This window comes from Erythrolamprus reginae, chromosome 2, assembly GCF_031021105.1.
Source record: "Erythrolamprus reginae isolate rEryReg1 chromosome 2, rEryReg1.hap1, whole genome shotgun sequence".
In the NCBI taxonomy this organism is placed as follows: domain Eukaryota; kingdom Metazoa; phylum Chordata; class Lepidosauria; order Squamata; family Dipsadidae; genus Erythrolamprus; species Erythrolamprus reginae.
Window position 1 is genome coordinate 17,595,507 of NC_091951.1, and position 14,558 is coordinate 17,610,064.

A 14,558-nucleotide genomic window follows, 5' to 3' on the forward strand; every position below is an offset into this window, starting at 1 on the left:
TAAAAGGCAATGCCACCTCTCCCTCCACACATCCAGCTCCTTCCCTCCCCATCTTTTAACTATAATTCCATTTTGATTGTAATTTCAATTTTCATTGTTTTTGAAATATTTTTCTTTTATGATTTTAATGATTTTAATGATGTAAGCTTCCCAGAGTTATTTCAAAAAATATGGGTGAAAACTAAGTTAAATGAATGACAATGAATGAACGAACAAACAAATATTTGAAACAATTTTACCAGTCAGTGGGTGAGATTCTCTCCAGTCAATTTAAAAAGAAGGACCACATCTTTCTTTCCAACTTTATAATGTCTTTATTTTTTGTAATATTTTGTAATATACAGCAAAGAGGTGATTTTAGAGTTGTTTTTGGAAAACTTTACAAATGCTTTGTGAAACTGATTTAACAACTATGAAGTTAATTACAAAGAATCTCAGGTGTGGGAAAAACAGGTCTTGTTTGCTAATCAGTTGAAAAACAAAACCTTGAAAGTTGATTACTGAACACAATTCTTTAGAGGAATGGTGTGATCTACGGGCTGGTAAAGTGCTTGGACTTTTTAACACTGTACTTCGAAATTTCTACTGAAGGCAAACAAATTCTTTTGTAGACAACTGAAATGGATCTACTGGAGTTAGAAATGCACTTGAATGACCATTTAAAAATTGAGTGGATTACCCCTACAGACTGAAATACAAACAGATTTTTTGCAGTTATTTCATGGAAAGTACAAGTGGACGTAAGGATAATAAGAAGTTCAAAAAGAAAAAAATATGATAGAAGAAAACAGGAATCAGATCTGTGTGTCTGTCTGTCTGTCTTTCTATCTATCTGTCTGTCTGTCTGTCCTTGTAAGAAGCCGATTATCTAGACCTTCAGCAGTCAGGATTCAGGCCCGGTGACAGCAGAGAAACTGCTATGGTCACGTTGATGGATGATCTCTGATGGGCCTGGGACAGGGGTTTATCCTCTGTCCTGGTGCTTCTTGACCTCACAGCGGCTTTTGATACCATCGACCATGGTATACTTCTGCACCGGCTGGAGGGGTTGGGAGTGGGAGGCACTGTTCTTCAGTGGTTCTCCTCCTACCTCTCCGGTCGGTCGCAGTTAGTGTTAGTGGGGGGGGGGGTCAGAGGTTGACCTCTAGGCTTCTCCCTTGTGTAGTGCCTCAGGGGTTGGTCCTCTCCCCCCTGCTATTTAATATCTACATGAAACCACTGGGTGAGATCATCGAAGGACATGGGGTGAGGTATCATCAGTACGTGGATGATACCCAGTTGTACATCTCCACACCATGTCCAGTCAATGAAGCAGTGGATGTGATGTGCTGGTGTCTGGAGGTTGTTGGGGTATGGATGGGTGTCAACAGACTCAAACTCAACCCTGATAAGATGGAGTGGCTGTGGGTTTTGCCTCCCAAGGACAATTCCATCTGTCCATTCATCACCCTGTGGGGGGAATCACTGACCCCCTCAGAGAGGGTCTGCAACTTGGGCGTCCTCTTCAATCCACAGCTCACATTAGAGAAACATCTTTCAATTGTGGCGAGGGGAGTGTTTGCCCAGGTTTGCCTGGTGCACCAGTTGCTGCCCTATTTGGACCGGGAGTCACTGCTCACAGTCACTCATGCCCTCATCACCTCAAGGCTCGACTACTGTAATGCTCTTTACATGGGGCTACCTTTGAAAAGTGTTCGGAAACTTCGGATCGTGCAGAATGCAGCTGCGAGAGCAATTATGGGCTTCCCCGAGTATGCCCATGTTACACCAACACTCCGCAGTCTGCATTGGTTGCCGATCAGTTTCTGGTCACAATTCAAAGTGTTGGTTATGACCTATAAAGCCCTGCATGGCATTGGACCAGAATATCTTTGGGACTGCCTTCTGCCGCACAAATCCCAGCGACCAGTTAGGTCCCACCGAGTTGGCCTTCTCCGGTCCCGTTGACTAAACAATATCAGCCCCAACCCTCTGGAACCAGCTCCCCCCAGAGATCAGAATTGCCCCCACCCTCCTTGCCCTTCGTAAGCTCCTTAAAACCCACTTCTGTCATCAGATATTCCTTTCCCTCCCGGCCTGTACAAATTATGCATGGTATATATGTTTGTATATTTTTGTTTTTAATAAGGGTTTCTTAGTTATTTTAACATTAGATTTGTCATATGCTGTTTTATTATTGTTGTTAGCTGCCCTGAGTCTACAGAGAGGGGCGGCATACAAATCTAATTAATAATAATAATAATAATAATAATAATAATAATAATAATAATAATAATAATATTAACCACAACAACACAAGAGCACACAACAGATTTAAACTTAATGTTAACCACTCCAAACTTGACTGTTAAAAATATGACTTCAGTAACCGAGTTGTCGAAGCATGGAACTCATTATCTGACTCCATAGTGGGTTTTAAGGAGCTTATGAAAGGCAATTGACTAGCAGTTTTCAGCAGGAGGGAGCTGTGCCACGCCCCTCTGTGAAAGTGGGAAGGCATTTTCCTTCCAGTCCAAGTGGCAGCACCAGGATGCTGTTCTGCTCAGTGGAGGAGTGGCTCAGGGGGTGGAAACTGCCGCTTGGCTCAGCCCACCACCTTCCTATCACTGCACCCGGGTATTGACTCGTGGCTCCTAGCATCTGAACAATAGAGAAGTTTCCTGTCTTCTTTGTGAGAACAACTTCAGAACCTCCAGTCCTTTCTTCTGCAAGGTAAATCCTTCTTTTGGGGGCTTGGTTGTTGGGCCATTTGGAAGTGCTCCCTGAATTTGCTGCCTATTGGCCATCTCCCTCCTGCCTTGCCTCCATCTCCAAGTATTGCTAAGAAACTCCATTTTATCTATTCACCTCTGAGTACTCTTATTGTATGTATGAATATGGAGAGATGCAGAGCCTAGTCCATCTACTGTCTTGTTGTCACATTGCGGAGAGCTACAGCGCTTTTTCATTATGCTTTTCTCCAGTTTCTCCTATACATATGGAGGCCCTGAAGTAGTTCAGGATGCCCAGAGGAGAAGTGTCTTCTTACCGTAATTATTAAAATCCAATCTGTGAGATTTCTCCTGATATTTCCCCAGTGATCACCTTTGATGTAAACATCAGATGGAAGCTACTTGAAAGGGATCTTGCATCAGAAAATGATAGATGTCTCAGGTCACACATCCGTGTTGCACAAATGTTGGGACATTCAGGGACTGTGCTTCTTGAATGCACCATTCCTTTCTCTCCTTTTCAGGTGAAGTTCTGTTTATCTCCCTCTCATTCAAGAAAGTCACTCTCATTTCCATCCTGTGACAGTTCTTTGAATACTTTGAATTATCATTTTCTTCCTTAGAAACAGGAAAAGGATTGAGTCAGCCCCATGAAGTATGGACCTCCTCCTTCTGCTTCTGCTTCTGCTGATGTCCCAGCCAGTCTCTGGGAAGCTGAGAATGAAGTGCCTGCAACATTTTGAGGAACATGATGGAAAAAAATTGTGGAGCTATTATAGGCCAGGAGACCACCTCATTAGTATAATTTCCTTTGCCACAGTAATATCCCATATAATGCTATTTTTCAACACACCTCCTTATACTCAATCTCGCTCGTAAGTCATTCAGCAGGATGGAGTTGCATTCTCTCCATTTGCAGTCCTAACACACTTGTATTGTAGTTTGTAGTTGCCTCTGCCGAATCCATTATTATAACAATTGATAAATATCCATTTGCCTGATCCTAGTAGGATAAGAATGATTTGTGTTTAAAATTGCTTTTCTGGAACATTTATAAGTTCTTTTTGCTGATGATTGAATAATTAATGATTGAATGATTTTGAATCTTGGTTATAGAACAAATTAAAAATGAGCAGTATTACAAATAATGATATATTTGTGAATATTAAATCTCCATTCCACCTTCTGAACACTCATAAAAACTAAACAGTGATGGGTGAGTATAATTTGCTTCATGTTTTTGACTCTTTTAGCTTAAGGTTAAATGGGCTTTTGGAGAAAAAGAGGAATAAATGAAAATATATTTTTGTTGTTAGAAATGATGTTATTATGAACATTTTTACAGTAGTTCACCTTCTGACCCATCAAGAATCCTATGCTTCATATTTGCCATTCAACAAGTCAACATAAATTCTTGGCTTTTGTACAATCTCACACTTGGCTACAACATCCATGACAATTATTTGAACACGCTTGGGACTTCAGAAGCTTTGCTGGCCATGCTCTCAACTGGAGAAGCCAATGTTCCCAACTACAGCTGTGGAAAGAATGACAACTTGATGGCTGTTCTTGATGGATCTCTTGATGACATCTCCATTCAAATGTCAACATTAGTAGGCACCTACAAAGTTCCACAGGTTTGTTTGTGTGTTTGTCTATCTGGTCAAGTGAGCAGGTTGTTGGTGGGTGGGTAATACATTCAATCATATCATTTCCATGGAATTCATGAGCTGCTTTTCATAATGGACATTATCATGCTAGGGATTGAGATCTAAAGTGAAGAGGAGGACTAAACATTTACCTGAGCAAGACTTGAGCAGCTGGACACAATGTTAAATGTGGAACATTTAATCAAATCTGTTAAATGAACTGATTTGCATTGACAGTGCTCTACAGATAAGAAGACAAAACATAGCTATTATCTGAATGTCAAATTTATTAGAAAAGAGAAAGAGCAGTAACAAACTCCAGATTAGAGAAATGATTATATTCAACGTTGCTAATATTTTGCATTTTGTATTCATTATCTTGATATGGCATAAGGATTAATAATAGCAATATTTTTAGACTTATATACAACTTCACAGTGCTTTACAGCTCCCTCTAAGCAGTTTACAGAGAGTAAACATATTGCCCACAACAATGTGGGTCCTGATTTTACTGAACTTGGAAGCATGGAAGGCTGAGTCAACCTTGAGCCTACTCAGATTCGATCTGCCAAACTGCTGGCAGCCGGTGATCAGCAGAAGTAGCTTGTAGTACTGCACTCTACCTATTGCACCACAAAAGCTCAATAGTCTATAGCAGCGGTCCCCAAACTACGGCCCGCGGGCCGGATGCGGCCCGCTGAGGCCATTTGCCCGGCCTGCAGCAGCGTACGAGATTTTACAATCTATATACTAAGTTCCCGAATCTCCCCTCCACTCTGCTGCTGAGCATCTGGTGGCGGCAAGGAAGAGGAGGAAAGCCAGGGGGCGGGGAGGAAAGCACCCTATGGCAGAGCAGCAACAGTTCCTCTCCCTAAAGGCGAGAAAGAAATTGGCCAATTGCTTTCCTCCCCACCCCCTGGCTTTCTGCCTCCTCCTCCTCCAGACACTCAGCTGCAGACCGTCTTGTTCCCTCCAGTGCCGCTTTTTTGCTTTTTTGTTTTGCACCGGAGAGGTTTGCGCGCGTTTGGGCACTTTTGCGTTGGGGGGGTCTGCTGTGGAGAGGGAGAGAGAGAGAGAGAAAGAGGGAGAGATAGAAAGGGAGTGAGAGAGAGAAATAAAGCAAGAAAGAGAGGGGCAGAGACAGCGGGAGAGTACTGCTATTTTGCTTCTTCACTGCCCCACGGGGAGCCTGGAAGCCCTGCAAGAGCGTCTGGAGGGGACAGTAAACAAGCCATCAGGACCCCCGCACACTAACTTGTTAACGGCCGGATTGCGGGGAGGGGAGCTTTTCCCCGGCCAGGCGACGGAGAGGCCTTCTCGATGCTTGCCCGCCGCCCAGGCCCCGCGCTTGGAGCCGGGGGCGACAGGCCTAACCTCGGCTTACTTGGCCCCGGTGCGGCCAAAGCGCGGGGAGAAGTAGGCGGCAGCAGTGGCTTCAGGCCCGCCTCCAAGCTGAGCTTCCTTTGGCTTCCTTCGAGGCAAAGTTGCAAAGCTCACCTGCCGCCTCGGAGGAAGCCAAAGGAAGCTCAGCTCAACGAGGACCGGCTGTTGGTCTCTTGAAGCTGCCGCCGCCGCCCACTGCAGAGATCCCTCAAGAGCCGGTCTTTCTCGGTGCTGAATAGTTGCAGCTTCTGAGGCTGCCTCCGCCTCCAGGCGAAGGGATCTCCTCGGTGGGCGGCATCGGAGGCTGCAGCAACGCAGCTCCGAAAAGGACCGGCTGTTGGTCCCTTGAAGTTGCCTCCACCGCCGCCACCCACTGCGGAGATCTCTTCGCCTAAATGGAGGCGGCAGCGGCGGCAGCTTCAAGGGACCAACAGCCGGTCCTTTTCGGAGCTGCGTTGCTGCAGCCTCCGATGCCGCCCACCGAGGAGATCCCTTCGCCTGGAGGCGGAGGCAGCCTCAGAGGCTGCAACTATTCAGCGCCAAGAAAGACCGGCTCTTGAGGGATCTCTGCAGTGGCCGGCGGCGGCAGCTTCAAGAGACCAACAGCCGGTCCTCGTTGAGCTGAGCTTCGTTTGGCTTCCTCCGAGGTGGCAGGTGAGCTTTGCAGTTTTGCCTCGAAGAAAGCCAAAGGAAGCTCAGCTTGGGGGCGGGCCTGAAGCCACCGCCGCCGCCTACTCTGCCCCGCACTTAGTCTGCACCGGGCAGCTCTGGCGGGCGCGGGGCAGCAGGGCAAGCCGCGAAGGTGGCGCAGCCAAACGTGGGTCAAGCAGGAGGGCACTGAGCAGTTGCGTGGGGTGGCGGTAGGGCGGTTGGCTGCAAGGCACTGGCGCTGGCGGCAGCTTGATGTGTTGCAGGACGCCGCACATTGCTGGCGCTGCGCTGGGCATGGGGCTGGCACCTCTGTCCCGGCCCAGCCAGTGGGCCAGTGCCAGTCCGTGCCCATGCCCAGTGCAGCGCCAGCAATGTACTGCGACCCGACATCGGTGCCACCGTCTTGGAGCTTCTGCTTGCAGCTGACTGCCCCAGGGCGTGTTGCAGGGCAGGAAAAAAAAGAAGAGAGGAAGGAAGATAGAAGAAAAGGAGAGAGAGAGAGAAAGAAAGCAAGAGAGAGAGGGAGAGAAAACAAGTGAGAGGGGGAGGGAATGTGAGAGAGAAAAAGAAAAATGAGAAAATGATGGAGGGAAAGAACGAGGGAGAGGGAAACAAAACAAATGAGAAAGAAGGAAAATAAGGGAGAGGGAAAGAAGAAGAAATGGAGGGAAAAGGAAGGAAGGAAAGGAAGAAGGAAGGAAGGAAGAAGAAATGGAGGGAACAAGGAAGGAAGGAAGAATGAAATGAATGGAGGGGCGGAGGAAGGAAGGACTTTTGGGGGGGGGATGTAAATTTTTTTAAATTTTTCTCTCAACATACATTCAAACAATACAATGTACCATCTAATTTTCCCTGAATAAAATGCAGTATTTTGTCAGTAACTAATATCAATCATCAAAAAAGTTGCAAATTTTTTTTTCTAATGTTGTCATCCAGGTACATACTTTTCTTTTAATTAAATTCCCTCCTTAATGTTCCTTCAAAAAGTACAACACCAATTATATTTCTAACTTATTAACCATTATGCCAAAGTGCTTCCTTCTTTCTTTATATATTTTTCTATAAATATTTTTATACATTTTTCTATAAACCAAGAAAACCTTGTATAGCCAATCAGATGTTAACAAAAGAAAATTAAAAACAAAACATAAACATGTATGAATTTCAGACTTCTCCCCCCCCCTCTAAATAGTACATTCCCATTTTGTTTTTTTACGTTAAAACAAGGTATGTGCAGTGTGCATAGGAATTTGTTCATAGTTTTTTTTATAGTCCGGCCCTCCAACAGTCTGAGGGACAGTGAACTGGCCCCCTGTGTAAAAAGTTTGGGGACCCCTGGTCTATAGCAATAGTCTCTAACAATAGACTACAGTATTTAAATATTGTCGTGAGAACCACGCTGGATGTATTAAATGTTTACATTTTAGACTTGATCTCATCTATATATAATACACCACTCTTCGTTGCTTCTTCAGATCAGTTATGGAATTGTTTCAGAGGTTCTGAATGATAAAAGTCAAATTCCCTTTTTCCATCAAATGCTCCCCAAAAATGGGTTCCAATACTCAGGAATTATCCAAGTACTCCTCCATTTTAAATGGACTTTGATTGGTCTCTTTCCACCAGACACAGAGGAGGGAGAGAATTTTATGAGAACTTTCACTCCTATGCTTGTCAGAAATGGAATTTGTATTGTTATCTCACAACAATTTTCAATGGCTAGATCTACAGAACCTCTCAGAAATGCCATCTCTAAGTGGAGAAAAGTTAATGTCTTTGTTCACTTCATAGAATTTTCTTCCCTTGTGGATAGATTTCACCACATCCATTTAACAATTGAAGGTTTGCCAAGACCCATTGAAGGGAAAATATGGATTACCACAATTGTGGAGAAAGTGAAAATGATAAGGCATGCACTTCAAAAATATATCCATAGTATTTGGACTTTTGCCTTTCAGGAAAAAAAATTACCAAATGATGATGCCTTTCAACCCAATCTTTTTAGGGATTTCCAATTTGAAGACCAGTCTTTTCGCTGTTCTTTTTCAAAGCATGTCTTCTCTGTCAAGGGCCGGAGACGATGTACCCAGATAGCTCCATTGGATATAGAAGGGAAAAAGAACAGAATTCTGATAAAGAATGACCACCGTGTTTATAGTGTTGTTAAGACTCTGGCCCATGCCTTGAATGTTGCATATTCCTCATTACCTAGGAGGAGAAAAACTGAGAAGAAAGAGAGATTTGGGGCTTTAAGGCTAGAGCCATGGCAGGTATGGGGTCCTGACAGGGATCCATCACACCTAGTTCCTATTTAGAAAAAAAAAATCCCATGTAGAGGAACCATTTCAACTTCCTTGTTCTTCAAAACACCAACAGGTGGGCCAAACAGATTATGTTCCAAAGAGCAGGCACTCTGGCAATTATATTTTCATATTAAACACTGCAGTTATAAAAATTCTAAAAGTGTATATATTATAAATAAACTCTTGTACTTATGAGCTTGTAATTAGCAGGATAGAATAAAAAGCCGCCCCGAGTCCTCTGAGAAGGGTGGCATACAAACCCAATAAATAAATAAATAAATCAATTTTATATTCATAAATTTCAGCCAAACCTATGAAAATTTAGCCCAACACCTGCTCACTGCAGGAATCCAATTAAAGCTTTTCAGACTGATGGCTGCTCAGTCCTTGTCTTCAATCATGGTGGTGCAGTGTTACAATGTAAGTATTGCTGTTTAACTCACTGTTCATTGCTGGGAGTTCGATTCTGACCAGCTCAAGGTTGACTCAGCCTTCCATCCTTCCAAGGTTGGTAAAATGGGGACCCAGATTGTTGGGGGCAATATGCTGATTCTATAAACCACTTAGAGAGGGCTGTAAAAGCATTGTGAAGTGGTATATACTGTAAACCTACATGCTAATGCTATTTAGGGAAATAGTGAACATTTATTTTTCACTGGCTCACCTTTAAAATTGTTCCTCCTTTTAGGATGTTTCAATTTGTTTTCAAAATTCCTGAATGTTTCAATTCTAGTTCCATCCCTTTCTGGAGAAGAATGAATTTTGCAATTTTTCCTGGGAAAAACTATACTTGGACAAAAGTGGAACAGTAGCAGCAGATCTGAATATCATAGGTTGGTTGATTTTCCATAAGAAGGATCCCATTAAAGAACAACTGGGGAGTCTTGAAAGACAAAAGCTTATTATCAACCAAGATGCTCTTTCACGGCTAAAGTTGCTCAACAAGGTGGTTAAGATCCTTATCTGTATAGTTGGTTTTAGTGTCCCCTAAACAATCAGGCTCAGATATGTTTAAAGAGCCCATATCTCACCAAAGTTATTTATACTTCTGTTTTACCTCATTGGGATAGGTCTCCTGCTGTTAGGGAGGTGATACAAGGTGTCCAATCAAAATAGAACCACAGTTGAACCTATTGAGATAATGCCTTAGTCTAGAAAAATGAAGGACTGGAAATTACCTCCACCCCCCACCCCAAAGTCCTTCTAAACATTTGAAATAATGAGAGTAAATTTCTAATGAAATGCTACTTAGATTTAGTTTTTGGATTGTAAGCTCTCTGGAGAAATCTTAAATGCTATTGTTTATCTTGATTGTCTTCTGCCTTAAGTCTCTCACTAAAACAAAGAATTCTCCAAATTTAAGCCATAAATAAATGGTCTGTCTTTGAATTTTTTTTCTGCTTAGTCTCTGCCTCAGTCCAAATGTGTGGATAATTGTCACGCTGGATTTGTAAAACGGGCTCGGAAAGAAGAACCAATCTGCTGCTATGATTGTATTCCTTGTCCGGAGGGGACCATCTCCACACAGGAAGGTGAGTGACACCAGAGGGAAGGGCATTGGATTCAACCAGAACATTTGATCAAATGTTAAAAGACATGTGTGAACTTGACTTTTTTTTTTTCCATTTGGATTGACAAGTTGTCCCTTTTATTCTATAATGGGAGGAATAAGATCTTGAAGAATAAGACAGGAAGAGATAGAAGAACATAGTGGTTTGGGCAAGATGAATTACGTTAAAGGAAGTATCTTTTGTACTTGCCAGGTGGGAAATAGAACTTCCATGTTTACCAGGTGTGGATTGCTCCTGGGATTGGGGGGATGTCATCCCAGCAGAGGAAGTGCAGCTGTGTGTGTAGGTGCAGCTGATCAGCGGTTGGGTGCGCATGCCCAGCATGAGATTTGCTTCCTGCACATGTGCATGAAGTAAAATATCACATGAGGACATGCGTGATGGCGAGATTTTGATGATTTTCACTGATTTTTTGCTTTTCTTTTGCCAAAGAACAAAACCAGTGAAATTTGCCAAAATCTCACAGTTGTGTGTGTCCTCATGCGATATTTCACTTCCTGTGCATGCGCAGAAAGTAAATCTCATACTGGTGCCCTCACCCAAACCCTGCCCATACGACTGTGACTGCCACATGCTTGCTCATGCCCTCCGCCTGCCCGAGGGGTCCCAGTAAATGGAGGTAAGTGCAGCCCCTCACTAATGTTTACCATCTATTTTCTTTGAAACTTGAGGATTGGTTTCAGGTCAATGGGATTTTTTCATTTAAACCAATTTTATCTTTCAGGCCAAAAGATATACCAGTCAGTCAGTCAGCCAGTCAGTCTGTCTGTCTGTCTGTTAATATTTATTGAAAGATCTACTTGGGAGGGACAAGAGTCTTTTGGTTCAAGGAACAAGAGAAAACAAGACTTAATATTGAAAACCCACATACAGTAATCAATATTTGGATTCTCACTACCCACTGAAGCACAGAATGAGAATTATTAGAAGCCTACATCACGGGGCTGAAGGTTTGCCTACCAGCAAAGAGGGAATAGAAAAAGAATTAAAACACATGGGTTTGTCCTTTTTTCTTATTATGTGGTCAATGTACTTAAAGAAGCTTGCCTACTCCAAGGATAAAATACCCAGACATAAACTGAACAGTGTAGTATATATGCAGTACAATGCAGTGAGATATGTTCAGATCCTTAGTTTTCAGAAAAAAAGCAATCATTTTACAAATGCATGGAACAACTTAGGAGAACAAAGATATCAGGACAAGATTCAGTAATTCATCTGCATTTGTACAATAAAGCCAACTCGTTTAAAGACAGTAAAATCAGACATACATGCATACAATATACGTAGGTCTGTTCCCTAAAACATTGCCACCATGTGGATCCTCTAAAGGCTAACTTTTTTGTTTCACCTCCTGTCCTATTGAACACCTTCCCCATTGAAACCCAATAGGCCCTAAACCTGTGGAGGTGGTTTTTCCAGGCATTGGGATAAATGATTTCAACACGGTAGTCATATATATTGTGTCTTTTTAAAAACTGAACTATAATCTGCTTACTGGTTTAAGATGGGCAACCAGAAAAAACATTATATCTTTTTATATCTATATCTATACTACATTTTATCAATTACTATGGTTTTCTTGTCTTTCAGTATTAGTTGTCATCGAAAGAAAGTCTTTCTTGGAATCTGAAAGGAGAGACTATAAAAATAATATTACTTACTGTTTTCCCAGATACTGAAAAATGCACCAAGTGTCCAGATGATAAATATCCAACTGATGACAGAATCCAATGTATTCCCAAAAGAATAACCTTCCTGTCCTATGAAGAACATCTGAGCATCATCCTGGTCTCCTTTGCTGTATTCTTGTTTCTAACAACAGGCCTTGTTTTAGTCATATTCCTTAAATACCTGGAAACCCCCATTGTCAAAGCTAACAACCGTGACCTGTCCTACATCCTCCTGGTTTCCCTCTTGCTCTGCTTCTTGTCCTCCTTTTTCTTCATTGGCCGACCAAGGAAAGCCACCTGCCTTCTCCGACAAACAATGTTCAGCATCATCTTCTCAGTAGCTGTGTCTTGTGTGTTAGCCAAAACAATCATGGTAGTGCTGGCCTTCCTGGCCACAAAACCAGGGAACAGGATAAGAAGATGGTTGGGGAAGAGCCTGGCCAACTCCATCATCCTTTCTGGTTCTGCTGGAAAAATTGTAATTTGTGCAATCTGGCTGGGAGTTTCTCCCCCATTTCCTGACTCTGACTTGCATTCCCAGCCTGGAGAGATCATCCTTCAGTGCAATGAAGGCTCTGTCGCCATGTTTTATGTTGTTCTCAGCTACATGGGTTTCCTTGCTGCCATTTGCTTCACAATGGCTTTCCTGGCCAGGAACCTGCCTGGGGCATTCAATGAAGCCAAACTGATCACCTTCAGCATGCTGGTCTTCTGCAGCGTTTGGATCTCCTTCCTGCCCACCTACTTGAGCACCAAAGGGAAATACATGGTGGCTGTGCAGGTTTTCTCCATCTTGGCTTCTGGTGCTGGCCTGCTGGGCTGTATCTTCTTCCCCAAGTGCTACATTATCATCCTGAGACCAGACCTAAATACTAAGGGACATTTAATGATAAAAGTTGGTATCTAATCATGAAGTAGTTTCTCAGGTTCATAACACTTAATTATTTATTGCAATTATAAATTGAGTTTTTATGCTTGTTTTGACAAGGTTAACGTATTTTTCGTAGTATGAGATTCATCAGAGGATAAGATGCACCTTAGTTTGGGGAGAGGAAAACAAGGGGTGGAATTTCTGCCTCATCCTACAAGCATCCTTCGCCTGTTCAGCTTCAGCATATTAGTTCGCTGGTTGTCAGTGTGTGCCCATGTGTGCTTGCTTTGCTCATGCTTGGCTTCTTGGAGCTGCTAATCAGCTTCAAAAGCACAGCTGATCTTGTGTGGGGGAAAAAGATATCAAAGTGTAAAATAAATTAATTAATAATTGAAATTGTCATGAAACTAGGGAAGGACAATATAAGAAATTAGATTTTATTATGATATAGGACAGACTGACTGACTGAATAAGCAAATAAACAGATAAATGTTTGAAACAAGTTTACCAGTCAGTGGGTGGGATCCTCTTCAGTTCATTTAAAAGGAAAGAAAATCAAAATTTTCCAACTTTGTGAAATCTTTTTTTTTTTTTTTGGTAATCTTTTGTAATACACAGCAAAGAGGTGATTTTAGAGTTGTTTTGGGAAAACTTTGTAACGATTATGAAGTTAATTACAAAGAATCTCTGGTGTGGGAAAAAAACATGTCTTGTTTGCTAATCAATTGAAAAACAAAACCTTGAAAGCTAATTACTGGAACACAAGAAGACTACTTTAAAGGAATCATGTAATTGATGGGCTGGTGAAGTGTTTGAGCTTTTTAACACTTTACTTCAACCAGAAATTAACAGTGAAGGCAAACAAATCCTTTAGGAGACTCCATCGTTAGTGTGATCATCAGTGTAATAATAATATTGTATGTAACATTGATTTTATTTTTATTTTATTTTATTTATTGGATTTGTATGCCACCCATATTTTCAAGATGGCTCCTTCTATTAAGTATCATTTACTAATTGTTGTGTGCATTCCCTGTCAGCCTTTAGAATTGTCTGATTCAGAAGTCGGAGATGATGTAGAAGCTGTCAATTATCCTTATTTAAGAGATGTGGGAGAGGATGAAAGGGAAATTGAACAGCTGTCAAATGAAAGCATGCAGAGCAATGCTTCTTCAGATAACAGGGAGATAGAAGGGAGTCCTTGGTTAAACCCAAAGTTCAGAAGGTTACAGAAAAGAAAAGAAGAAATTGGGGGGGAAGCAGTTTTAATATGCTATTTAGAGTGTGTAACTTAATTAATTAATTACATCACATCCAATGTTCCCTCTAAGGCACATGGCTGCGTGACCATGCACCCAAAAACTACCCCCATGCAGCCTTTTCCAATGAAAGTGCGGAGGCCAACAAAGGTTTTTTCTTATTTTGAATGTTGGGCACACATCCCCATCCCCCTGCCAGCCCGCGGAGGGTGGCGGGGACCACAACTGAGAAGCTTGGCGCCCGCCCATCCACGGCAGGTGGGGGTGGGAGCAGTTCCCTTTCCTTCTCCTACTGCCTATGTCTACTGCCAGCGACCGTCACCTGCAGTAGACATAGGCGGTGGGAGAAGGAAAGGGAGCCGCTCCTGCCCCTGCCCCCCCCCCTCAGCACCTCCAGACCCCTCGTGCCCCTGGATTCTCACCACTGCCCCCCACCTGCCTGATCCGCCACTCTTTCTGGCTTTCTCCTACTCCGCCTCCCACCTTG

General features: G+C 42.8%; 1 protein-coding gene across 1 annotated transcript; it reads left to right on the forward strand.

Annotated features, from left to right (window-relative positions):
- The first annotated feature begins 3,368 nt into the window (after positions 1-3,368).
- Positions 3,369-12,848, forward strand: LOC139159208 (vomeronasal type-2 receptor 26-like). The gene is made up of 6 exons (XM_070736559.1): positions 3,369-3,586; positions 4,057-4,348; positions 7,870-8,664; positions 9,431-9,643; positions 10,103-10,229; positions 11,944-12,848. The coding sequence occupies exons 1-6, from the start codon at positions 3,369-3,371 to the stop codon at positions 12,846-12,848; spliced, it is 2,550 nt and encodes an 849-aa protein (XP_070592660.1).
- Positions 12,849-14,558: the final 1,710 nt, after the last annotated feature.